A 20132-nucleotide genomic window follows, 5' to 3' on the forward strand; every position below is an offset into this window, starting at 1 on the left:
ACCAGCTGTTGCAAAGTGTCAGCTCCTTGTTCTGTTTGCTTCTCGGCATTTTTCAGGGAAACTGCAGAAGCTGGAACGTTGAGCAAAACATCGTGTACGGTGGCACAGTAGTAGAGTTGTTGCTTCACAGGCAGCGCCAGAGGTTCGATATTGACTTTGGCTGCTGCCTGAACAGAGTTTGTTCGTTCTCTGGGTGCTCTGCTTCCCTCCTACACTCCAAAGACGTACAGGTTTGAAGGTTAGACGGCTGTACGAGGTAATTCACAAGTTCTCCCGAGTTTTCACCTGATTCGAACTCGGAGAATGTCCGTAGCGGGTGCGTAGGAGATCGTGGATGTCTCGTAGCGGCTCGTAACGCTAATGGCAGGTATAAAAAGTAACCATTTTTTTCATCACGAGTATTTCTTTACTCGTGGACATTTTTTACAGGGATGAAAAAATGTCGCGAGTTTACCGGATGTCCCGAGTACCTACCGTTAGCATTACGAGCCGCTACGAGGCATCAACGAACTCCTACAGACCCGCTACGGACATTCTCCGAGTTCGAATCAGGGGAGAACTCGGGAGAACTCATGAATTACCTCGTACAGTGGGACAGGGGCTTAGTTGGCTTCTGTAAATTCCCCCTAGTGTGCAGGATAGAACTAGTGTACGATGAGTGCTGGTTGGTGCGGACTCGATGGGCTTGTTTCCACACTGTATCTCTAAACTAAAACTAAGCTAAACTAATTGCGGCCAGGTCAGGCAGCGGCTGGGGAGGGAAAGGATAGAGGACGTTTTGGGTAGGGATCCTTCTTCAGACTCCTCAGTCTGGAAAAGGGACCCGACCCAAAACATCGTCTGACCATTCCCTCCCCAGATGCTGCCTGACGTGCTGAGTTCCTCCAGCACTTTGTATTTTGCTTGATGATGATAATGATAGGTTATGTGGAAATGCCACGCATTCATACTCTGCTAATTCATTCACGACCACATTCATTCATTCAGCAAATAACCGGTGCATACTTGTCCTTGTATTTCTTGCTGTATGTTGCACAGGTAATAACTGAGTTGCAACACATCCCCTCCTTTCTGCAAACCTGCCCCGGTTTTGCCATTCATTCATCCCACACATCAAACATTCCCGCTGTACCAGAGCTCTTCCCTACTTGTGCGGCCTAACTTCTTGTGACTGCTAGGCTGTTCCCCTTGCGAGCCTTGTAATTCCCTTTTTCATAGAACATAGAATGTGTTCAAGAAACTGCAGATGCAGAAAGAACCTGAGGAGGAGTACCTTCAGCAACAGACTGGTTCCACCAAATTGCAGGACAGAACACCACAGGAGATCAGGAGGTCTGAAGAAGGGTTTCGGCCCGAAACGTCGCCTACTTCCTTCGCTCCATAGATGCTGCTGCACCCGCTGAGTTCCTCCAGCAATTTTGTGTACCACAGGAGATCTGTCTTCTCTTTGGCTATTAAAGTGTACAACTCCTCCCCCTTTTGTTGTGGGGTAGACAGAGACCGAGACTGACCCCCCCCCCCCCCCCCCCCCCAATCTTTGCAGAATCCCCAATCCTTTCCACTCGTCACTTTCATGTTTCATGCATTTGGTGTCTTTGTGTTTTTATGACTGTTGTCAGATCAATTTTCCTCCTGGGATAAATAAAAGTTCTATCCTATCGTATGGTATAACAAGAAACTGCAGATGCTGGTTTAAACCGAAGATTGACACAAAATACTGGTGTAACTCAGCGGGACAGGCAGCTTCTCTGGAGAGAAGGAACGTCTGACGTTTTGGGGTTGAGACCCTTCTTCAGACTCGTCAGAACATAGAATATAGTCCAGAGGAGGTTTACGAGAATGGTCCGAGTGCGATATAATGAGCATTTGAAGGCACTGGCCCTGTACTCGCAGGGAGTTTAGAGGAATGAGGGGACCTCACTGAAACGTACCAATTAGTGAAAGACCTGGATAGTGTGGATGTGGAGAGGATATTTCCACTGGTGGGAGAATCTAGGACCAGAGGGCACAGCCTCAGAATAAAAGGATGCACCTTTAGAAAGGAGATGAGGAGGATTTTCTTTAGCCAGAGGGTGGTGAATCTGTGGAATTCATTGCTACAGACGGCAGTGGAGTCCGTCATTAGGGATTTTTAACGCATAGATTGACAGGCTCTTGATTAGTAAGGGTGGCAAAGGTTGGAGAATGGGGTTGAGAGGGAAAGATAGATCCATTAGGATTGAATGGTGGGGTAGACATGATGGGCTGAATGGCCTAATTCTACTCCTATGACTCATGAACATGAACCTAGAACAGCACAAAAACAGCCCTTCAGCCCATCATGCCAGTGCTGAACATGATGGCGGATCCATCTCATATCTACTGCGCATAATCCATATCCTTCCATCCCCGCATATTCATGTACCTATCCAAAGTCTGTTAAATGCCACTAATATATCTGCCTCCATCACCAGCACTGGCAGTGTGTTCCAGGCACTCATCACCCTCTGTTTCAAAAAGTCACCCCACACATCCCCTTTAAACTTCGCCCCTCTCATCTTAAAGCGATGCCCTCTAGTCTTTGATCATTTCCACCCTGGGGAAAAGGCAGCATTTCTGGAGAATGAAACGCCACCTATCCATGTTCTCCAGGGATGCAGCCTGATCTGCTGAGTTACTCCAGCACTTAGTGTTTTTGAAATCCGTTTAGCCTTTGATTAAGATGAACTTCATTAAAATTTGGGAATGAAAGTTCCCTTGAACTGATTCTCAATTTGTGTTGCAGCCGTAAAAGCAAGCATGAAGAAATGACCACTCCATCATCAGTCTGAGCAGAAATTATCTCTCGTTTCAGACAGGCCGATACATTTCAATGAACCCAACCATTAGTCACCCAGCTCCTTGTTTCGTGAGATTATTCAAAGGTTTTGCTTTCCTCTCTGGGATATCAGTTATCTGCACCCTGGTCCCTGCCAATCCTTTACTGTGGGCTCTTAGATGTTGCTCCCTTCAAATCACCTCACAATGAGAAACAGAAGGCCAGCACATAACCAAATGCAAACTTGCCGCCACAATTCCAATTCCAGGTGCAGTCTCACACTGCAAAGCTGCCTTCACATGTTCCGAATGCACGATAACTGGGATGAAAGTTACTTATTTTCTCATTGCAACATTTTAGTTTAGTTTAGTGTAGTTTGGTTTAATTCAATTTAGTTTAGAGATGCTGCCTTTGTCCTCCTTGGTGGGTGAGGTAGTGTGTTTGGGAGGTGCAGTCAGACCAGCCTGGGTGTCGGGTTTAGACCCTTTGGCCCACCGAGTCCGTGCCGACCAGCAATTACCCCGTACACTAGCGCTATCCTATGCACCTGGGACAACTTACAATCTTTACCAGAGCCAATTAACCCACAAACTTGCACGTCTTTGGGATGTGGGAGGAAACCGGAGCACCCGGGGAAAACCCACGTGGTCACAGGAAGAATGCACAAACTCCGTACACACAGCACCAATAGCAGGATAGAAGCCGGGTCTCTGGGCACTGTAAGGCTGCAACTCTGCCCCTGCACTACCGTGCTGCCATTAGTTTAGTTTAGTTTAGTTTAGTTTATTTCCTGATTTATCTGATCAAAAGCTTCATTAAGGGCAGAAAATTGTGTGTTCAAATTCAAAAGATGCAGAACAACTCAGGTTGTGAATGAGACTTGAAAATCCATTGCTTGCTTTAGATCATTATTGTTTAGTTTGTTATTATCACGTGTACCGATGTACAGCTTTTGTTTGTGTGTTATCCCGGCTGGAAGGTGCTCCCGTGGGGGCAGCCCGGTGCGGGGCTGAGACGCTCCCGTGGGGGCGGCCCGGTGCGGGGCGGAGACTGTGCTACGGCGGCTGAGGCGGCGTTCTGGCGGCGGCGACCTGGATCCGGGGCTCGGCCGCGGGCCAGTGGAGGACAATGTCGGGAGCTCGCAGGTCACAGGCTGGTGCCTGTTTTCCGGAGCACCCGTTGCAACAGCTGCGGGCAGCTTCGACCACCCCCGGGCCGCGGAGCTTGAACCGCGGGACTGATGCCATCGCCCGGTGGGGTATCGCCTCGGCGCAGAGGGAGAAGAGGAGGGAAGAGACAGTAACTCTAAGACTTTTGCCTCCATCACAGTGAGGAGGTGTTTGGTGAACTCACTGTGGTGGATGTTAATTTGTGTTTATTGTGTTTTGTTATTATTACATGTATGGCTGCAGGCAACAGCATTTCGTTCAGACCGAAAGGTCTGAATGACAAATAAAGGATTCAATTCAATTCATCCAGTCAGCGGAAAAGACTATATATAAGTACGATCGAGCTGTCCACACTTCACAGATACAGGATAAAGTGTTCAACATTCAGTGCAAGATAACGTCCGATAAAGTCCAATTAAAAATAGTTCAACGGTCTCCAATGAGGTGGATGGGAAGTCATGACCAGTTTCTAGTTGGTAACAGATGCATCACAAACTCTGTCAAGCACTCCTACCGCACTGCTGCATATTGCCTTACTATCACGATAACAATATTCCACTCGACTAAAAGCAGGCGGCACAGTTAGTAGAGCTGCTGCCCCACATCACCAGAGATCCACGTTCGATTCTACCATCGGGTGCTGTTTGCACGTTCTGCCTATTATTCATGGACAGGGAAGGTCAAGAGCAGGGGTTCCCAACATTTCTTGTCCCGTTTACCCCAGGCAACTTTAATAGCACATAACAAAGTTGATTTATGAACAACTAATGATGAACAGATAGCAGTATACCAGAACCAAACACAGTCAGTCAATGAGTAAAAATATGTACAAATCCAGAATCAACAAATTTACCCACTAGGTAGGCAAAATTTACCCCCCTGATGGAAAATTTACCTCAGGTTGGGAACCCTTGGTCTAGAGGGATATGGGCCAAATGCAGGCAGGTGGGACTAGAGTAGGTAGGGCATCCTGGTTAGCATGGGCAAGTTCGGCCGAAGGGCCTGTTTCGTGTTGTTTAACTATGACCTCGTGGGTTCCCTCCAGGTGCTCCGGTTTCCTCCCACATCCCAAAGGCGTGCGTGTTTGTAGGTTTATTAAGCCTCTGTAAATTACCCCCTGGTGTGTTGGGAGTGGATGACATGGAACTACTGTGAACCGGGTGATCGCTGGTCTGCAGAGTTTGATGGGCTGAAGGGCCTGTTTCCATGCTGTATCAATCAGTCCTTGCCTTAAGTCGATGCCCACAGGTAACCCTGCACCATACCAATGGTGGTGAGAGTAACACACGCCTCCACCAATAAAACCATCTCTTATAAAAGCAGAAAGTGTTCATCTGAAACAAATCATATTCATTGCTTTGCCACTTTCTATTGCAACACAACCCAAGGCTAGCAAGGTCTCTGTGTTGCTTGTTAGATTGCCATTACATTTCCTTCACTGTGTATAATGGCAACACTTTGGAGATAATTACGTTCCTTCCCAGCAATAAGATTAAATTAGTGGTAACGAAAATGTAGGATTGGGGGTTAACGACCCTCCGGTTGATGGACCAGAGGCGGGCAAAGTCTTTCAGGTGACGGGTTGTTGCTAATTTGCCTCATTTATCATTGATAGTTTAGATTCGAGATACAGCGCAGAAACAGACCCTTTGGACCATCGAGTCCACGCTGACCAGCGACTGCTCCAGACACTTGCATCTATCCTAAACATTAGGGACAATTTACAACTTACAGACGCCAATTGACGCACGTACAAAGCTGCACGTCTTTGTAGTGCTGGAGGAAACCGGAGCACACGGAGAAAACACACGTGGTCACGGGGAGAACGTGCAAACTCCACGCAGACAGCACCTGTCAGGATCGAACCCGAATCTTTGGCGCTGTGAGGCAGCGGTTCTACCGCCGTGCCACTCCACAGTGTTGAAGGTCAGTGTGTGCATCTCAATCCATTGTGGACAGCAGAGTTCCCTGTGACTGGAGTCTAAAAGTCGTCACCGCAAGGGTTAAATAGAAAATAAGAGTCGGGAGATTTTGGGCAAACGTTGCCTCTGTGTAGTTTAGATCCCATCCCTCCATCGTTCAAACAGAAACAGGTCTCCCGCAGGTCGAGGAGAAAAACTGGCACATTAGATTTCGGATCTGAGCCACATTTTCAGGAAGAGCATCTGTTAGACAATCTTTAATAGAAAACAGATTAACATGCTGCTGACAGCTGGTGCTCTCAGTAATAAAGCGGCAGGGCTGGTCATCAAGGTGCAACAACTCCCCACAGCAACTTTACAAAAGTATTGCACGCTACAATCAGGATGCCAGCCGCCACTACAAGAATTCCAATGTAAATCAGCTTGTAAAACGTGGCCGTGTGCGCGTGAGTGAGTGAGTGAGTGAGTGAGTGAGTGAGTGAGTGAGTGAGTGAGTGAGTGAGTGAGTGAGTGAGTGAGCGAGAGGGTGTGTGCGAGGGTGTGTGCAAGAGGGTGTGCGAGAGGGTGTGTGTGAGAGGGTGTGCGAGAGGGTGTGTGCGAGGGTGTGTGCAAGAGGGTGTGCGAGAGGTGTGCGAGAGGGTGTGTGTGAGAGGGTGTGCGAGAGGGTGTGCGAGGGGTGTGCGAGAGGGTGTGTGTGAGAGGGTGTGCGAGAGGGTGTGTGCGAGAGGGTGTGTGCGAGAGGGTGTGTAAGAGAGAGGGTGTGTGTGAGAGGCTGTGCGAGAGAAGGTGTGTGAGAGAGATAGAGAATGTGAGTGAATCCTTGCGAGTGTGAGAATGTGTATGTGTGTACTTGTGTGTGAGAGTGTGTGTGGGAGAGCAAAAAGTGCGTGAGTGTGAGTGAGTGAGCGTTACACATCAAAGTAGAAACAAATCTCTTTGAAGGATCCACCAGAAGTGAGGGCGATAATGTAATCAGGTGCAATAGCAGAGGCATTAATCAGCACATTTAGCTGAACTACATCTGCTGATTTTCAATGCAGTAACTCCATGAATTTACACAGCATCTATTAAACACAAGAAGTAGGAACAGGGGACTGACAACCAATACCTCAAAGATTGCCCCAACATTCACCAAGGTCAGCGATTGGCCTCAGCTGCACTTTCCAGTCCGATCCCCAGCACAGGGGCAGGGGGAGAGGAGCAGGGGGAGAGGAGCAGGGGGAGAGGGGCAGGGGGAGAGGGGTAGAGGGAGGGGGCAGGGGGGGAGGGGCAGGGGGAGAGGGGCAGGGGGGAGAGGGGCAGGGGGGAGAGGGGCAGTGGGTAGGAGCGGGGCGAGGGGTGAGAGTGGGCCAGGGGGAGAAGAGAGGGGGAGAGGATGCGGTGCATGGGGGTGAGAGGGGCAGGGGAGAGAGCGAGGAGGGGGGGAGTAGGAGCAGGGGCAGGGGTGAAGAGGGGCAGGGGGAGAGGAGAGGGGGAGAGAGCGGCCGGCGTGAGCGTGGCAGGGGGAGAGGGGCCGGGGGAGAGGGCAGAGGGGGAGAGGGGCCGGGGGAGGAGGGAGAGAGGGGGACGAGGGGCAGGGGGAGAGGGGAAGGGGGAGAGGGGCAGGGGGAGAGGGGGAGAGGGGGAGTGGAGCAGGGGGAGAGGGGGAGAGGGGCAGGGGGAGAGGGAGAGGGGGAGAGGGGCAGGGGGAGAGGGGCAGGGGGAGAGGGGCAGGGGGAGAGGGAGAGGGGGAGAGGGGCAGGGGGAGAGGGGCAGGGGGAGAGGGAGAGGGGGAGAGGGGCAGGGGGAGAGGGGCAGGGGGAGAGGGAGAGGGGGAGAGGGGCAGGGGGAGAGGGAGAGGGGCAGGGGGAGAGGGGGAGAGGGGCAGGGGGATGAGGGAGAGGGGCAGGGGGAGAGGGGGAGAGGAGCAGGGGGAGAGGGGGAGAGGAGCAGGGGGAGAGGGAGAGGGGGAGAGGGGCAGGGGGAGAGGAGCAGGGGGAGAGGGAGAGGGGCAGGGGAGAGGGGCAGGGGGAGAGGGAGAGGGGCAGGGGGATGAGAGGGAGAGGGGCAGGGGGAGAGGAGCAGGGGGAGAGGGGCAGGGGGAGAGGGGCAGGGGAGGAGAGGAGAGGGGGAGAGGGGCAGGGGGAGAGGAGCAGGGGGAGAGGGGCAGGGGGAGAGGGAGAGGGGGAGAGGGAGAGGGGCAGGGGGAGAGGGGCAGGGGGAGAGGGAGAGGGGCAGGGGGAGAGGGGGAGAGGGGCAGGGGGAGAGGGAGAGGGGGAGAGGGAGAGGGGCAGGGGGAGAGGGGCAGGGGGAGAGGGGCAGCCATCCACCTCACTGACTCACCGAGTGAGCGAGCGATATTCTCAACGCTCCAGCTCCGTCTGGCTCTCCTACCCACTCCCCTCTCACTCCCTCATCTCCCTTCTCCTGTCGGCAAGAAGTTACAACAGCTCACACCAACAGATTCAAAAACAGTTTCCTTCCCACTGTAGGGTTTCGAGATACAGTGCGGAAACAGGCCCTTCAGCCCACCGAGTCCGTGCCGACCAGCGATCACCCAGTACACGAGCACTCTCCTACACACTAGGGACGATTTACAACTTACAGAGACCACAAGGGCAGCACATGACCCAGCGGTAGAGTTGCTGCCTCACGGTGCCAGGGGCACGAGTTCGATCCTGACTACGGGTGCTGACTGTACGGAGTTTGTACCTTCTCCCTGTGACCACGTTGGTTTTCTCCGGGTGCTCCGGTTTCTTCCCACACTCCAAAGACGTACAGGTTTCTAGCTTCATTGGCTCGGAAAATTGTTGATTGTCCCTGGTGCGTGTAGGATAGTGTTGGTGTGCGGGGATCACTGGTCGGCGTGAACTCGGTGGGCCGAAGAGCCTGTTTCCGTGCTGTATCTCTAAACTAAACTAAACAAACTAATCTACAAACCTGCTTTGTAACAGGTCAGCATTTGGCCTCAGCTTCATGTTCCAGTCCATTCCCCACACCAGGAGAGCGAACAGGCGTGGGAGGAGCGTTTTTTGGTAAACCAGCATCTGCAGTTCCTTGTGTCTACATTCCCTTGGGCCCTTGTGTGAGCTACCCCTTCTTGGCTCATCCCAGTGTTGCGCTGGGTTAGTTGTGGGTCCGACCTGCCCTATCTGCTTCAAGTGACGCTATTGACATCAGCTTTTGTTGATTGATCATGCCGGGGATGAGGTGAAAGGTAAATGATCACCCAAGACCTTGTCGGATGGTGGGACAAGGGGAGGATTTACTGCTCTGTGACATTGATTATCCTCCGTGGCTGATCCCACTTAGGCGTGTCTTTAGGCGACTACCAGGGACTAGTTTTAATCTAATTCACCTACGGCACCTGGCGACAACCTACGACAGCACCTACGTCAATCTACGACAGCAAGAATTGTCGCCACTGTCGCCGAAAAACTTTCAACATGTTGAAAATTTTACGGCAGTCGCCTGTAGTTGCCCAAAAAATCGCCCATTAGAGGATGTAGCCAGGACTGGAAGACCTGAGCTGTAGGGAGAGGTTGAGCAGGCTAGGACTTCATTCCTTGGAGGGCAGGAGGATGAGGGATGATTTTATAGAGGTGTACAAAGTCATGAGAGGAATGGATAGGGTGAATGCACAGAATCTTCTACCCAGAGTATTTTTAGTTTAGTTTTAGTTTCAGAGATGCAGTACGGAAGACACACCAAGTCCGTTCCGACCCGCGATTACCCACGCACGCTAGTTCTATCCTACACACTAGGAACAATTTACAATTTTACCAAAGCCAACTATCCCACAAACCAGCACGTCTTTGGATTGTGGGATGAAACCGCAACACCTGGAGGAAACCCACGCGGCCACAAGGTGCAAACTCCGTATAGACAGCATCCGTAGACAGGATCGAAATCAGGTCTCTGGCGCTGTACGGCAACAACTCTACTGCTGTGCCACTGTGCCGCCCCTTGGGGAATCAAAACCTGCGGAGGTATGTTTAAAGTGAGGGGGGGGGGAAAGATTTAATAGGAGTCTGAGGGGAAACTTATTTCACACAATGGGGGGGGGGGGGGGGGGGGGTGTACGGAACGAGCTGCCAGAAGAGGTAGTCGAGGAAGGTATGCCGCGACATTTAAAAAACATTTGGACAGGTACATGGATAGGATAAGTTTAGAGGGATATGAGATAAACTCAGGCAGGTGGGACTAGTGTAGATGGGGCATGTTGGTCGGCGTGGGCAAGTTGGGCTGAAGGCACTGGTTCCATGCTGTATGACTATGACTTTATGGCAACTAAGTACGATCAGTGAATGATTCCTTAATTTAAAACAAAAACAGCCTGCACAAACATCTGAAAAATGCAGGAGGTGGATGTTAGCAGTCAGTCTAAAAATGACCAGGAGACTTAGCCCAAGGTGGTGAGAGTGTCCAGCGAGCTTCCTGGCGTGAAGCAGCCGCGGCTGCAGGTGTGGCCGGGGTTAGAAGGTGCAACACTGACCTTACTGTCTGCCTTCTCTCTCGTCCGTGCCTGGGAGCTCTGCATCACTCCCCAGTCGCTGCTCATCTTCCAAGACAGCTGGTGACTCGCCTGGGAGATGCTCCTGAGTTCTGCCGAGGGCTTGTGATGGCGGGGAACGCCGGCGTGGTGGGAGCCATGGTGGGGGATGCAGAGGGCGGTGTGGACGGGCTTTGGCCTGTCGGCCGGCGAGCGTAGCCGGGACGAGACGGGGAGTCCGGGCATCGTCCGACCGTGCGGTCAGGGGCGGGTTGGGGGGGGCAACACCTAGCGCTCGCAACACCTAGCGGGGGCAGCCTCGCATCTCAGCTGCGGCCGCAAGGAATCCCCCCGCCGCAGCCTCGCGGAATACACGGCCACAAGCGCGGCTGCACGTCGGGAGAGTTTAGCCTCTCCTCCCGGGCTACAGCGACCTTCCTTGCCAGAGGGAAGAAACTGCCTGTGTCGATTCAAAGGACGCACCGCCAAAACACTTTCCTGAATGGATTTGTTCAGCTCAATTTGTACTGGAGCAAAACACAAGGGGGAGGGAGGGGGGAGGAAGGAGGAAGGAGGAGGGCTGGCAGGCAAGCGACGCGGGGATCTCCAACTGTCAAAACAACACCAGGGCCGAGAGGCTCCCTCCCTGGCCACAGCACATTGCACAACTCCCCAAGAACAGAGCAGGCAACGGGGGAGAGACTAAAACTCTCTCCGACCAGCAGCCGAAGTCTGAGCACATGTTGAAACGTTTCCAGTCAGCATAAAGCCCCTGGGCTGATGTTGGTCGACTCGGTGCCTGGCTATTCCTCATTCCTGACGGCTCGGTCAGTGAACGGCCCTGCCCACGCACATCTTGTCCCTTGTACACGGCCAAGGGATCGCTCCTGGGAAGGCAGGGCGGGAGGGAGGGAAGTGGGAGGGAGAAGAAGGCAGCACGCATAGCTCTAGCCAAAAGGAGATCAGCTTAGCAAAGACTGAAGAGACAGTGAGGACATTTTATTCCCCAGGGGTGGAAATGTCAAAGACTAAAGGGGGAAGCTTTAAGGTGAGTGGGCCAATGTTTAAAGGAGATGTGCGGGGCAAGTTTTTTTTTTTACACAGGGACAGCTGGGGAGCCTGATAAACGATTTACAAATGAGGAAGATAATTTTACACAGAAGAGGCGGGTGCCTCTTTTTATTTCTCTACGTCTTCCTTGTTTCTTTTACTTACTCACGCTTTGGCTACATCACTTTGGTAGTCTAGGGGTTCTATCCTTGCACATGCCACTTTTCCTCTCTCTTGCTTTTTCTTTCTTCTTTTCTCCCAACTATAGTTAAAATCTAAATTGAAGCTAATAAAATAAAAAATGAACAATTTTTTTTTTTTAAACAGTAGAGGCGGGTGCCTGGAACATGCTGCCAGAGCTGGTGGTGGAGGCAGATATGATAGTGGCGTTTAAGAGGCTTTTAGATGAGTTATGCAGGGACTGGAAGGGATCTGGTCACGTGCAGGCAGAGGGGATTAGTTTAACGGCACCAAGTTCAGTGCAGATATTGTGGGCCGAAGAGCCTGTTCCTGTGCTGAACTGTTCTATGTTCTATTAAGAAAAGATCAAAGAAAATATCAAATTGCGTTATTGGGGGACCCAAGTGTATTTGTTTAAATACATTCATTGTCACATCAAAGGCTCAGTCGGAGGTATATGGTGGCATAGTGGTAATTTACCTAGTTAGTAATCTCAAGGGTAATGCTAAGAGACCAGGGACCCGAGTTCAAATCCCATTACGGGATTTCCAGAACTACAGAATTTTAATTCAATTAATAATCAGGAATTTGAAACGCAGCTGGTTTTAGTAATGATGGCCATGAAGAAACAGGATTCTGATTCAGAACAAAACATGCCTCTCGCGAGACGGAATCTGTCGTCCTTACCCAATCTGAGGGGCAACTTCCTCCGCCTCACGCTGCCTCGGCAAGGCCGCCAGCTTAATCAAGGACCAGTCTCACCCCGGTCACTCCCTCTTCTCCCCTCTCCCATCGGGCAAGAAGTACAGAAGTGTGAAAACGCACACCTCCAGATTCAGGGACAGTTTCTTCCCAGCTGTTATCAGGCAACTGAACCATCCTATCACCACTTTGAACTTTAGTTGGAAGAGAGGAGGTGCCGGACAAAACATGGCAGGTCGCAAGTCAACACAGGCGAGGGGTTGGACAAAGGCCAGAGATGGGCACGCACATGTTGTGAGACAAGAGTGTTTAGAATTGTGAAGCTAGAGGATTGACGTGCTGTGAATTGTGTAGCTTGGGGCAGGTGCATAGGGGGAGGTGGAGGGGAGGGGAGGGGAAAGGTAGATGTATAAAGGGTGAGTCAGGGTTTAGGGGAGGGGATGGAGGGGGGGAGGAAAGAAAAATGGGAGGGGGGTGGTTTGTAGAGGTTCCCTAAAGCTGGAGAATGCTGCCTGACCTGTTGAGTTACTCCAGCATTTAGTGTCTTTCTTTGGTAAACCAGCATCTGCAGTTGCAGAGACTAGGAACTGCAGATGCTGATTAATACACCAAAGGACACAAAGTGCTGGACTAACTCAGCGGGTCAGGCAGTATCCCATGAGAACATGGATAGATGGCGTTTCTGGTCGGGACCCTTCTTTAGGGGACCGATCACCAGTCAGAAGGAGGGTCTCAACCCGAAAAAGATCACCTATCCATGTTCTCCAGAGATGCTGCTTGACCCACTGAGTTCCTCCAGCACTCTGTGCCCTTTTCAGCATCTGCAGTTTCTTGTTTCTTGTGATGCGGGCTTACAAAGCGAGCGAGTTCCACGGAGAACCATGTGAACAAATGGAAATAACACCTGCCAAACTCCACGTGGAAAATGAAGGAAATCTAATCTGGGATCCTAAACCTCGGAATCATCTCCCTCTCTACGTTGCTGTTCAATTGAATTATGCCACTGGTGCGCTGGAGAATTTAACTCTACAGAGCGTGTAAAAATGTCACTCCCTGCACAATAAATGATTTATGGACCCGCTGCAGAACACAAAGCTGATACTGATGCTGAATTATAATCCCTTCAAGGTTATCTGGTTTCACACTCAAAGCCCCAATTTCTTGCCTGCCCCATCAAGAGGAAATGAAATAGAATTAAGGAATGAACGGGAGAAAGTTTTGACTTTACTTCAGAGATACAGTGCAGAAAAAGGCTCTTCAGCCCACCCAATATCCAATGACTTGGCCTCCACTGCCGTCTGTGGCAATGAATTCCATGGATTTACCACCGTTTGTCTAAAGAAACTGAGTCCACTAACCACAATCCTTCCTCAGCACCGAACCACAGTAGATTGTGCACTACCTACTTTGGTCTTTGCACTATCGTGGTCTTGTATAGTGAGAATAATAGATAATTGAGCAGTCTGGCGGCGCAGCGGTAGAGTTACTGCCTCATACTGCCAGAGACCCGGGTTCCATCCTGACAACAGGTACTGTCTGTACTGAGTTTGTACGTTCCCCCTGTATGCCCCTGTCCCACTTAGGAAACCTGAACGGAAACCTCTGGAGACTTTGCGCCCCACCCAAGGTTTCCGTGCGGTTCCCGGAGGTTGCAGGTGGTTGCCGGAGGTTTCAGGTAGTGGAAGCAGGTAGGGAGACTGACAAAAACCTCCTGGAACCTCACGGAAACCTTGGGTGGGGCACAAAGTCTCCAGAGGTTTCCGTTCAGGTTTCCTAAGTGGGACAGGGGCATAACTGCATGGACTTTCTCTTGGTGCTCCGGTTTCCTCCCACACTCCAAAGACGTACAGGTTTGTGGGTTCATTGACTTCAGTTAAAATTGTCCCTGGTGTATAGGATAGTGCTTGTGTAGTGTGCGGGCTGATCACAGACCACAGGGCCTGTTTCTGTGCTGTATCTCTAAATTAGACTACTTTATCATGCATTTAATTGTCGTTGCATCTAACGTGCCAGTGCAGCTGCAGCAAGTAAGAATCCCATAGTTCCCGTTCATAATCTGCTGCATGTAAGGAGTAAACACTCTTGACTCTTTTGTCTGGCTTTTGCATTAATAACCTTGCCCTCCCCTCCCTCCACTTTGCTGATTACATGGTACATCTCCCAACGTGATCATTACATTATATGTTTTCAGTTCACAAAAGAGAAAAATAACTGTAAAAATGGAAATAGAAAATGAAAATAGGAAAAAAACATCCAGCACCCTGATGTGCCTTTCCTGTTATGGTCACTTATCCCACATCCTTGCTAGCAGATGATCAGATCATAAACTATTGATTTAAAAAAAAATTATTCACAGGCAGGGACATTGTTTATAAATGTCATAGGAGCAGAATTAGGCCATTCGGCCCATCGAGTCTGCTCCGCCATTCAATCATGGCTGACCTGTCTTTCCCTCTCAACCCCTTCTCCTCGTAACCCTTGACACCCTTACTAATTAAGAAATCTATAAATCTCCGCCTTAAAAATATCCATTGACATCTCTGGAGGACATGGATGGGTGACTTTTCAAGTCGGGACTCTTCTTCAGACTCCAGAGATGCTGCCTGACCCGCTGAGTTACTCCAGCACTTTGTGTTTTGCTTTGGTAAACCAGCACCTGTAGATGTTTGTGTCTCGGACACTTTCCATCAATTTACCATCAAAGCAGCCCTTTTGTTCTTCAAATAAAGCTCTTTCCTTGCACGATAATATTCACCTGCTTGGTTGTGGCTGGTTGTAAGGGAAGTTGGATTAACACACGATAGGAAGAAAGAGGAAGTGGTCTCCAATGTAAACTTGTTCCCAAGACATTGACCTTGTCTTGCTAAAGGAACTCAGCAGCATCTGTGGAGGGAATGTACAGACAATGTTTCTGGTCAGGACCCATCCTCAGAATGTCCATTCTCTCCACAGATGCAGGCTGACCCGCTGAGTTCCACTAGCAAGATGAGGTCAATGTCTGGAGAACAAGTTTACAATGGAGACCTCTTCCTCTTTCTTCCTTTCGTGAGTTAATCCAACTTCCCTTGCAACCAGCCCAGATCATCATGCAAGCCAACCTCCCTTCCATCAATTCCATCTACACTTCACGATACCTTGGCAAGGCCGCTGGCATAATCGAGGACCAGTCCCGGCCACTCCCTCTTCTCCCCTCTCCCATCAGGCAAGAAGTACAGAAGTGTGAAAACACACACCTCCAGATTCAGGGACTGTTTCCTCCCAGCTTTATCAGATAACTGAACCATCTTATCACCATCTAGAGAATGGCCCAAGACCTCCCATCTACCTCATCGGCAACCCCATTTTCCTGCCTACTCCCCATGACCCCTGACACCCGTACTAATCAAGAATCTCTCAAACTCCACCTTAAGGAGATCCATTGACTAGGCCTCCACAGCCTTCTATATTGGTGGGCTGAATGGCCTGTATCTGTGCTAGGTACACATAAAGCTGGAGAAACTCAGCCTGAAGAAGGGTTTCGGCCCGAAACGTTGCCTATTTCATTCGCTCCATAGATGCTGCTGCACCCGCTGAGTTTCTCCAGCATTTTTGTGTACATTTGATTTTCCAGCATCTGCAGTTCCTTCTTAAACACTGTATCTGTGCTATATGGCTCTTTGACTCCATCAGGTGGAGCCAGGGACAGATCATTGTATTGCCACAGTGCAGGCTTAGCCTTGGGTGGCAGCTGACCTGCTCCTGTTTTGCTGAATCTTGTTCTTTTGCTCAAGATTCCAGCATCTGCAGTTCTACGTGTCTCCAAGTTACTGCAATCTATCTCTTGCACTACCCCGGACTTGTTTTGTTCGAATTGTGCTTTAGTCTTCCTTTTAAAATTTGGTATCATGTATCTATAATTTGTCCTTGATGCTGTCTGAGGCTGTGTGCCTGTGATGCTGCTGTAGGCTAGATTTTCATTGTACCTATACATCACCATACTTGTACATGTGACAATAAACTTGCCTTGATCTGTCCAATTCCCATCACGTTATTATTGAAAAGAAACCCTCCTTGACACAGACAGAAAGCGCAACTCAGCGGGCGATGATATTCACTTTAACTCTTCGTCACCATGCTAGTTGTACAAGGCGTGGGTAAGGGCCCACTTACAGTTTTGAGTATCGGTCACCCTGCTACAGCAAATACGCCATTAAGCTGGAAAGAGAGTGGATAATTATTTCAACGGATGTTGGCAGGACCCGAGGGTCTGAGCTGTCGGGCGAGGTTGGGCAGGCTAGGATTTTATTCTTTGGAACGCAGGAGGTTGAAGGGTAATCTTACAGAGGTGTATAAAATCATGAGGAGAACAGATAGGGTGCGTGCACAGTCTTTCACCCAGGTTGGGGGTACGAAGAGCAAGAGGGCATAGGTTTAAGGAGAGAGGAGAAAGATTTAATAGGATCCCGAGGGGCAATGTTTTCACATAGTCATCAAGTCAAAACAGCATGGAAACAGGCCCTTCAGCCCAACTTTCCCACACCGACCAACATGCCCCATCTATACTAGTCCCACCTGCTTGCGTTTGACCCATATCCCTCTCAACCTATCCTATCCTATCCATGTACCTGTCTGTGTGGTGGGTGTATGGAACGAGCTGCCAGAGGAGATAGTTGAGGCAGGTACTATCACAGCATTTAAAAGACCCTTGGATAGGTACATGGATTGTAAAGATTTAGAGGGATATGGGCCAAACGCAGGCAGGTGAGACTAGTGTAGATGGGGCATGTTGGTCGGTGCGGGCACGTTGGGCAGGTACTATAACAACATTAAAGGATACGTGGAAAGTTACATAGGGAGAAAATGTTTAGAAGAATATGGACAAAAACAATAGATATTTTATGAGCTTCTCCAGTTGCCCAGAGGATAGGACTACAGAGCAAAGGGCGTAGTGTATTATTGTCCACAGTGGGCCTGCTGTGCAGATAAAAAACTGATATCTCTTTCCCCAGGCTACAGGAAAACAAACATCAAGGGCACACATGGGGAAATGTTGACCTGCCCTGCAATTTCTGTTTTATTTTCCATGTTTGCAGTACTAAAAAAATCATAAACTTTTAATGTTTTTGTTTTAATGCCGAGTGGCACCTTATTCACCAGACTTGACATTCATTCCCTCCACCAATGGCTCCATTGTGTGCCATCTGTAATGTGTACTGCCATTGGGGCGGCACGGTGGCGTGGGTTCGATCCCCACTACGGGTGCTGTCGGTATTGAGTTTGTGCGTTCTCCCTGTGACCGTGTGGGTTTTCCCCGGGTGCTCCGGTTTCCTCCCACACTCCAAAGACGTGCAGGTTTGTCAGTTAATTGGCTTTGGTAAAATTGTAAATTGTCCCTTGTATGTTGGATAGTGCTAGTGTACGGGGATAGCATGGGGTACGATGGTTAGCACGGACTCGGTGGGCCGAAGGGCCTGCTTCCATGCTGTAGCTCTAAGCTCCAAACTCGTTACCTAGGCACCTCCCAAACCCACTACCTCTACCACCAAGGAGGCCAAAGGCAGCAGGCTAATGGGAGCTCTGCCCAGCCATCACGGATACTGACCTCCCACCCAGCGAAGAGCTGCCTCAAAATGGCAGCCAATATCATCAGCCCCACACCACCCTGGCCACTCTCTCATCTCACTGCTACCATCGGGAAGATGTGAAAGGAGCCTGAAAACCGTGACCATCAGTTTTTAAAACCTTAAAGTCGTAGAGTCATACAGCATGGAAACTGACCCTTCAGCCAAATTCACCCATGTTGCTTAGCTTAGTTTATTATTGTCACTTGTACCAAGGTACAGAGAAAATCTTTCTTTTTAATGCTATCCACTCAGCAGAAAGACTATACATGATTGAATCAAGTCATCCACAGTTTGCAGATACAGACTAAAGCGAATAATGTTTAGTGCAAGATAACATCCAATAAAGGTCTATTAAAGATTAAAGATAGTGCCGACCAAGATGCCCTATCTACGCTAGTCCCACCTGCCCGTGGTTTGCCTATAGCCCGCTAAACCCTTCCTACCCTTGTACCTATCCAAATGTCTTTTAAACATTGCTGCAGTACTAACTCCTCTGGCAGTTCGTTCCATACACCCAATAATTGCCTCTTACCAGCTCTTGTACACTGCACGTCACTAACCTCAGCAACTATGAACTTCCACAGACTGTGTCCTTGGTTGCACTACAGACTTCAGTTTCTGCACTGCTATGGTTACTTTGGATTATGGTTATTAATTTAATACATTTTTGCACATGATACATTATCTGTGTGTTATTGCGTTTACAGGCCCGTTAAGCTGCAGCAAGTAAGAATTTTATTGTTCGGTTGTCAGTACATGTGACAATAAACACTCTTAACTCATCTCTGTAGACTCAGCTTTAAAACGTTCAACCTCTTGACTTAGAAATACATCACCATTCCTTCATCATCCTGAGGCGTAAACTATTCCACCAGGAACTGTAAGTGATCAGACTCATTTCTACAAAGTGTTGGAGTAACTCAGTGCACTTAGGAAACCTGAACGGAAACCTCTGGAGACTTTGCGCCCCACCCAAGGTTTCCGTGCGGTTCCCGGAGGTTTTTGTCAGTCTCCCTACCTGCTTCAACTACCTGCAACCTCCGGCAACCACCTGCAACCTCCGGGAACCGCACGGAAACCTTGGGTGGGGCGCAAAGTCTCCAGAGATTTCCGTTCAGGTTTCCTAAGTGGGACAGGGGCATTACTCTCCCAGGACTTTGAACTGAATATTTAACTCTCTTTCTCTCTCTCTCTCTTCCTCCCTTCTGCTTTCCCTCCTTCCACAGTTGCTGCCTGACCGGACAAGTGTTTCCAGTATTTTGTTTATTTTTTATTTCAGATTTCCATCATCTGCGGGATTTTTTTCTCTATCATTCTGATTGAAGGCTGATACAAAAGGTGGGGAAGAGATGTGGGGTGAAGCCTGTCAAGTGATAGGTGGGTACAGGTGAGGGGGTGATTGGCAGATGGGTGGAGTAAGTGACAAAGGCTGGAGGTGACAAGGAGACAAAATGGTCAGATAAGGCGAGACGAGGAGGAGTGAAATGTAAAGCCGGAGGGAAGGGTATGGGTAGAAGGGACAGGAGGGATAAAAAGGGAAATGTGGGATTTGCGTATGGGAGGTGAGTGTATGAAGGAGAGGAAAGGAGCTGGGCGACTGGGAGGGGGATGGGAGATGATGAAATATGTGCCACACAGGATGGAGGATGAAGGGAAAGAGATGGGGTTTGCGAGTCGGTATTTCATCAGCAGAGCGGGGAGAGCCGCTGCCTCAGAGTGCCAGAGACCCAGGTTCGATCCCGACCTTGGGCATTGTCTGTATGGAGTTTGCACGTTCTCCCTGTGACTGCATGGGTTTTCACCGGGAGCACCGGTTTTCTCCCTCATCCCAAAATCATGCGGTTTTGCAGCTCAATTGGACTACAATTGCCCCAAGTGTGTAGGGAGTGAATGAGAAAGTGGGATAATATGCAGCTGGGCGATCGATGGTCGGCGTGGACTCGGTGGGCCGAAGGGCCTGTTTCCATGCTCTGTCTCAAAACTAAAACTCACCAAAGTCGACCCGCTGAGTTACTCCAGCACTTTGTGTCTATCTTTGGTACGAACCAGCATCTGCAGCTTTTTGTGTAAGAAGTGTGAGCAAAAACGTTTTCACCCAGAGAGTTGTGAATTTGTGGAATTCTCTGCCACAGAGGGCAGTGGAGGCCAAATCACTGGATGGATTTAAGAGGGAGTTAGATTGAGCTCTAGGGGCTAGTGGAATCAAGGGATATGGGGGGTAGGCAGGCACGGGTTATT

At 49.9% G+C, this 20132-nt stretch overlaps 1 protein-coding gene across 8 annotated transcripts in view; it reads right to left on the reverse strand.

The window, feature by feature from the left end:
* Nucleotides 1-20132, reverse strand: part of nav3 (neuron navigator 3) — a 330490-nt gene that overhangs the window by 210653 nt on the left and 99705 nt on the right. For 4 of the 8 annotated variants that reach the window (XM_033037969.1, XM_033037966.1, XM_033037970.1 and 1 more), the window contains exon 1: nucleotides 10363-11226. The exons of 2 other annotated variants lie outside the window; for them this stretch is intronic. In XM_033037969.1, coding sequence (XP_032893860.1) covers nucleotides 10363-10605 — 243 coding nt within the window. In that variant the 5' untranslated portion in view covers nucleotides 10606-11226. Of the gene's footprint in view, nucleotides 1-10362; nucleotides 11228-20132 lie in introns of those variants that run through there. 2 more of the 8 variants (XM_033037967.1, XM_033037965.1) reach the window with 1 other exon arrangement.

The sequence above is a fragment of the Amblyraja radiata genome, chromosome 19, assembly GCF_010909765.2.
Source record: "Amblyraja radiata isolate CabotCenter1 chromosome 19, sAmbRad1.1.pri, whole genome shotgun sequence".
Classification (NCBI taxonomy): Eukaryota; Metazoa; Chordata; class Chondrichthyes; order Rajiformes; family Rajidae; genus Amblyraja; species Amblyraja radiata.